General features: G+C 45.1%; 1 protein-coding gene across 1 annotated transcript; it reads right to left on the minus strand.

Annotated features, from left to right (window-relative positions):
* Positions 1 to 2,940: 2,940 nt before the first annotated feature.
* CETN2 (centrin 2) lies at positions 2,941 to 7,153 on the minus strand. The gene is made up of 5 exons (XM_061408867.1): positions 7,047 to 7,153; positions 5,966 to 6,124; positions 5,578 to 5,706; positions 3,982 to 4,119; positions 2,941 to 3,563 (listed from the first exon to the last, which is right to left on the minus strand). Exons 1-5 carry the CDS (start codon positions 7,047 to 7,049, stop codon positions 3,474 to 3,476), a joined length of 519 nt encoding a protein of 172 aa, XP_061264851.1. The 5' UTR covers positions 7,050 to 7,153; the 3' UTR covers positions 2,941 to 3,473.
* Between the last annotated feature and the right edge of the window lie 57 nt (positions 7,154 to 7,210).

Consider the following 7,210-nt stretch of genomic DNA (forward strand, 5'->3'; position numbering starts at 1 on the left):
CTCTCCGTCACACTCCAAGGTTGGGTGGAACCACAGCCCTCTCAAGGCACCTGAGAAGATCCAGCTTAAATCACTGAGCTCCACATAATAACGTTCCTTGGAGCCTCTCTGTCCTGGGACTCCACCTAGTGGCAAGAGACATATCTGCAAGGCTGTTGTCAGTTTTATCTAGGAAGCAGCCCACAAGTCCTCCTCAGTTCAGTTCACTTCAGTCGCTCAGTTGTGTCCGACTCTTTGCGACCCCATGGACTGCAGCACACCAGGCTTTCCTGTCGCCCCCTTATCCTGCCTTCCATCTTTCCCAGCATCAGGGTCTCTTCCAATGAGTCAGCTCTTTGCATTAGGTGGCCAAAGTATTGGAACTTCAGTATCTGTCCTTCCAATGAATATTCAGGGCTGATTTCCTTTAGGATTGACTGGTTGGATCTCCTTGAAGTCCAAGGGACTCTCAAGAGTCTTCTTCAGCAGCACAGTTTGAAAGCACCAATGTAGGAATCCCTGCTCCCTCCTCTTCCCTCTTTCCCCCTCCCCACAACTCTCATACAGCTCTCTAGTCCATCCTCCTGTGAACTGGTCTCTGTCAAAATCTTGTATCATGAAAATTCCACACCCACTCTCCCACAGCTCTCTGGTCCAACATGGACCGAACTCTGTACCCTATCCCTTCCCATCACCTCTGATCACACTCTAGTTCTCTGTTCCAACTGAACATGATCTCATACCTTCCCCTCAGCACCCCCAAGCTCCTACAGCCCTGATCCATGTGCACAGAAACCAACCCTTGCTCCCCGTCCCTCTCCTTTCCCCTCCCATCACTTTATCCTACTCACATGGATGGACCGCAGTCCCTTACTTCCCAGTCTCCTTGTAGTCCCCAATATCTTTCTGACCCATCCCCAGTTGATTTGACCTCTGCTACCCCTCCCAGTCCACTCTGTCCTACTGCCCCTACATCTCTCTGGTCCACTCACAGGACAGACCCCTGTTCCCTCTCTTTCTCTGCCCATCCCCACCATCCCCCTCCAGCTCTGCAGACCATCCTCAGGAACTGAGCTACCTTGCCCCTCCCTTCCTATCCACCCCCACACTGCCCAGAATTTACCGAACCACTCCCCCTACACCTCTTGGGCCAGCCTCGTATGAACTAACCTCTACTCCCTTCTCTTTTCACTACCCTCACCTACCATCCCCTTCAGCTAACTGACCCCAGCCTCCTCTCTGTTCACAGCTCCCTACCCCCTTGCAGCTCTCTTCTGCCGTGAACTGGCCCCAGATCCTTCTCCATCCCCATCTTTCTGACTCTCCACTGAGCAACTGCACAGATTTGGTAAGAACATTGTGTGTCCTTATCCTTAGGGCTTCCCTGGTGGCTCAGAGGTAAAGCCTCTGCCTGCAGTGCAGGAGACCCGGGTTTGATCCCTGAGTCAGGAAGATCCCCTGGAGAAGGAAATGGCAACCCATTCTAGTACTCTTGCCTGGAAAATTCTGTGGGCTACAATCCATGGAGTCGCAAAGAGTCAGAAATGACTGAGCAACTTCACTTTCACTTTCACTATCCTTTGGGATAACATGTTACTTGCCACTCTACCTTCCTCCAAGAAATTCTGACTTTTATTTCATTTAGGAGAACATTAGGCAGAAGGAGATAAGAATGTTTCCAGGGTGACAGTTAACAGTGAAATGGCAAGTGGGGCCTACTTTTTTCACTCCTTTCCAATACTGTATGTCTTTTATCAGATCATATGCCTCTTATTAAAAAACATCAATATGACGAAGGTCAAATCCTCACAGGAAATGCTGTCAACTCAACTGTGGGGACAGTAATTAAAAAAGCTTCACGGACCCACATTTAACAAAAACCTTGTGACAAACACAACAAAGGAATGAGTGAGAATGAATACTTTTGAAATGCCTCCTTCCCAGACACTGTAAATCCAGGCCTTTGTTGTTAAGTTTTCATTGAACCCCCCCAATGATTTTGAGTTAAGCAGAACTCTTCTCCCTACAGACAAGAGGCCTGGGGTGCCCAGAGAAGTCGCCTGCAGCAAATTACACAGCCAGGAAGAGGTGAAGCCCACGTGAGAACCCTGCTCCAAGGCTCCCCCCACATCTCACTGTTTCTCAAGGAGCAGTCCCTCCAGGATGCTGTCCAGAGACAAGGCCTGGGGTCACTCCTCTTTACATGCAGCACACATAGGGCTACTAGTTCAAATATAGGACACCCAGGTAAATTGATCTGAATTTCAGATCAATGAAGAAACAACAAAATGGCCAAATGGGATATACTTACACTAAAAAAAAAAAAATTGATCGGAAATTCAAACTGACCTAGGTGTCCTCTTTTTATTGGCTAAATCAGGCAACCCTCTCCAGGATTAGGATGCCCTATCAGAAGTCTGAAACCCACATGCGGGTGAATGTTGGTCATTTTTCATTCATCCTCATCCCTTCTTGCTCCCCACCTTCAGTCTGGGGCAGAGACTTTAATGGCATCTGCCAGGATTTCTCTTGTAATTCATCTCCATAGGGTCAAGAGGGAGCTGGACAAGGTCACTGGACCCAACCCACACTGAGATTCTGAGACACCATCCAGCAAATCAACTAACAAGAGGTTGGCTAAGCTCTACCTACTGTCATAATCACCTGGCTCTCACCAATTTTTCCTAAGCACAAATTACCAGTAAGACCCTTTTCCAGCTGTACACTTTGCCAAAACTATTTTTAGGGCATCATTTAGGCTGATGCAAAATGATCAACTAATTTCACAAACTGACAGGTTCCCAAGGCAAAAACCAATTCATGTCAGTAGGAAAGGGTTATTTTGTTTTCTGTTCTCAGGCTAGCAAGGAGTTTGGGATCTACCAGGCTACCTTCAACAAAATGATTTAGAAGCTGAACTCATAGTCAAGGCTAAAGAACTCATCCTTAGAGAATAAGAGCTCAAATAAGAAAGGCTTTATTTGAAAATAAAACAAATAGCCCATACACACACACACACACACACATCCAAATGCAAGTAAGAGTTCACTGGGTTTTATAAAAGAGAAAGCTGCACTCAGATGTCAATTAAAATTGGAACCATTGAAGAGATGCTCCCTGCTTGTGGTGACATGGGTACAATGTGTGCTTGAGAAGAAGTTGTTTGGCGGTGGCATAAATGTGGGAATGCAGGACAAGAGTTAAGCAATACAAGGCAGAATGGCAGGTGGGCAAAAGCTCAAAGACCCTTTTCTCCATTCTAATATGCTGTTTTTCTGCCCTGGGGAATTAAAGCAGTCACCCGGTCACCTTACAAAGAACCTCAATTTCAAAGAACACTTTCAAAAGTTGAAAATAGATTTAGAGTTGTTACTAAAGTTATACTGAGATGTCAGTGGGGAAAAATAATTTACATTTTCAAAAACCAGGCTTCACACAATGGCAGGCACTAAACCGAGTTCCCTGTGCTCATGGTAGAAAAGCTGAGACTGATCTTAATAAAGGCTCGTCTTCTTCATGATGCGCAGGAACTCCTGCTCATTGACTTCTCCGTCTCCATCTCGATCAGCTTCATCAATCATTTCCTGCAGGACAGGAAAGATTCCACTTAGAGCAATTCATAAATGTAACAAAAGTATGACTAAGTAATCAGCTTTCATAATGATGCACGAATAGACAATGTGGTCCACCTGCTGCAAATGGGCTGACTTTTATAATAAGGTTGGTTCCTGAAAAGTCATTTGAAAACCAAGTCATGCTATGCCACATGTGCATCGCCTAGAAAGCAGCTCAAAAGCCGCCCTGACTAGGGAGATTCTTAAAACCTAAAACTATCCACGGGTATATTTTTCTGGGAGCAGCATCCATAGGCTTGTCTCACTAGGAAAAGAGAAATTAAGTAGTCAGCAGAGTGACAAGAGAACACTCGTTTTTCTTCAAATGTAACCTGAGAAAATGGAACTCAAAAAAGTCACACGGGACTCCAGGCTGAGCATCACAAACCTGCAGCTCCTCGTCAGAGAGGTTCTCACCCAACTCCTTGGCCACACGTTTGAGGTTTTTGAACGATATCTTCCCAGTCTCATCATCATCAAAGAGCTTGAAGGCTTTCAGGATTTCTTCTTTGGTATCCTTCTCAGACTTAACAAGCAGAACATAAAACACATGACAACAGGGAGACACTCGTGATTCATATTGACTTGTGTCCTGCAGCCCCACCACTGCCCATCCCCTCTGCCCTGCCCGGATGTCACATGGATCTTGGTGACAGCCTCCATGACTACAGGCGCTGGGTCACAGAAGATCACACAGCAACCAGGGCAGAAAAAGAAGATAAACAATGAAATTATTACAAACCCAGAGGTTAAAAAGGAAATATAAAGGTTTGCATTTAGAACATTTTCTGTACAAACCAAAGAGAAAGTAGATTTGTTTTTAAATTATGGGAACAGAAGGTGGAGTTAGACTTAGGGGAAATACACTGTTTAAGCTGCTAGAAGAGGGATCTTCTTGGTGGGGATGGAGGGGAAGGAAGGAAAGAAAAGGCTGTTTCACTTGTTATGAGATCACAAAGTGTTATTGGGATCCCCAGTACTCTAACAGAGGAAAAGAGTAAAATTTCAAGAGCTCCAACTTCAAATATTCCTGAAAGGTAGCTAAAGATAGTGAGAGCTACTAATAAGAGCAATTTGGGAACCAACTCTGAATGCAGGACAGCTTTACTAGGTTATTACAGAATGTTAAACTTCCTGAACTCTTAAATCAGTCCCTGAAGAAAAATATAGATGTGATTAGATGATTTCAAAGCAACAGGATTATTAGAGGAGGAACAGGCCTGTGCATTGGGAGGCTCACCTGACACACTGATGGAGCTACTTTTCCACAGGCCAGTAGAATGTAGATGAGCCAAACTAAGGAGGAGCCAGGAGGCCAAAGAGAAATGGACCAAAGGGAACACCCTTCTTATGTGGGACACTCAAGGGACTGAGGGTGACAGGTGAGGTGACATCTTAGCATCTCTCTAGACCATTTGGAGACTAGAGAATGGGTGAATTTAACCTTGGAAGTGGTGAAATACCAAATCCTCTCTGCAGTAAAAAACATAGCCTCAGGCTGAGGCTATCCAGAATACAAACAAATGGGAGAGGAAAGAATTTCAAACTTTAAAGTACAGGGACTTTTCCTTGTCAAAATGTGAGAGACTGTAATATTACTTGTACTATTAAAGGTTTTACTGCTTGTGCTTATCACACTGACATACTGGTTGGAGAAAGAGCAAAAAAAGTGACAGTCCATCCCCTCTGCCCTGCCCTGCCTGGATGTCACATGGTCTTGATGACAGCCTCCATGACTACAGGTACTGGGTCACAGATCACACTTTTACTTCTTTGCAGAGGGTAAAATGACTTTGACTTTGTGGCCTTGAAAAAAGCCAAGTAGAACCTAAACATCCTAGTCCTCAGTCACAGATACTCTCTTTTATCAGTTGAACTCTCCAGTCTGCATTAACTTTTCTTCAGTGAAGACATTTTCATATCTAGATTCAAATTTGTCCACCATTATTGGTGGAAAATATGCTGATCATCTTAGCTAACTTACCATTTTCTGAGTCATGACAGTTAAAAAGTCACTAAAGTTCATTTTTCCTGTCCCTTCTTTATCAATTTCACTTATCATTTTCTTGATCTCTTCTTTTTTCGGTTCAAAGCCCAGCGCCCTCATTGCCACCTACAATGAAAATAGGATCATCTTAACATGCACATCTAAACCCAGGAGCAGAACCAATGACAGTGCAGACAGCAGTAAGCCAGCCTCTGCTACAATCCTGTTAAAATGAATAGGAATCACTATAACATTAAGCAAATTGATATGTGCACTTAATTTTATTTAATAATTCTTGAGGTAAATAAAGACAGGAAAACACAGCACAGAAGACAAAGAGGCAGAGGAAATTCGAGGCAGCAGAGCTGGAATATACAGAGCTTGCCTTAAGTTCCTTAACATCAATTGTCCCAGTTCCATCAGCATCAAACAGATCAAAGGCTTCTCGAATTTCCTGTTTCTGCTCTTCGGTAAGCTCAGGTTTAGGACTCATCCTTTTTCGCTGGGTAGTTGAAGCCATGTTTGCCTTCTTAAAGTTAGAGGCCTTTATAAGTTTTACAAACACAGAAGCAAAATATTATGTAATAGAGTCCACATTTTACAAAGAAAACAGTTACAATCACATCTATTTAAAATAGTTTATACCAACGGATTTCAAAACTTTACTTAACAGGAGAGATATCACGGTTTGCTGGAAAAAGCAATAAATCTTTCTATGCACGGTCTGTCCCTCCTTCTTTACTATTGTTTGTATAAGCAAGGAGATCCCTTGTTCTTTTGGACCTCTTATTGAAAATCATCCCCAAAGAGAGCTAGCCAAAGAGCTGACTGGGGACAACTGTACGGATAATCAGTTCTCTCAATTTGGGGATCCTTAATTTTAAAAAGGTCCTAGAACGCTGCTCCGCTTTGCTCTAATTTCTCCAATTTTCTCATTACTTCTAGATTTGGCCAAATATTACTAAGGTAAGATGTATATTCTGTCAATATAGAAAAATAAAATTCAATTCTCTTAGTACACCTGAGCCTTCTCCAAGAAGCTCAAAGCGTTTCCCTAAGTCCCTATATTTAACATTTTAAATACACAGTAACAACCAAACATAATAAACTACCCGCGCCCACAGCCCCATCTCCGTGCGGAAACTTTTGTAGAGGCGGCCAGGAGGCCACAGTCTGAGACTGGTCGCGGCCTCGGGAGAATCCGAGTCTTTTTTGCCCAGGGACGGTCTCCAAAGGGGATGGAGAAGGCCAGGGGAACCCGTGGGGGCGGGAAGGGAGCGGCTGTGGCTGAAGGGGAGGCGGTGGCGAATCACAGGCCCAGCAGGACGGCAGGCATCCCTACCCTACCCTTCGGCGAAAGCTCTCAGAGAAGCCAAGAACCGCGCAGGAGAGGCGGCGGGGCCCTGCCAGGCCTGAGAAGGGCTCAGCCTCTGAATGCGGGGCTCGAGGCCGAAGCAAGCACTCACCATCCCGGACGGATTCCACTTCCCGTTGTTACGGCAACCGACGTACACACCGACTCAGCGCCGTTCCCACCGCCCCGCGCGCGTGGCCTCGCTCCCCATTGGCGGACCGCTAGCCGCCGCTCCCCATTGGCTCAGGGCTGGGGTGGGTGGGGCTAACCCGACGA

This window comes from Bos javanicus, chromosome X (genome assembly GCF_032452875.1).
Source record: "Bos javanicus breed banteng chromosome X, ARS-OSU_banteng_1.0, whole genome shotgun sequence".
Lineage (NCBI taxonomy): Eukaryota > Metazoa > Chordata > Mammalia > Artiodactyla > Bovidae > Bos > Bos javanicus.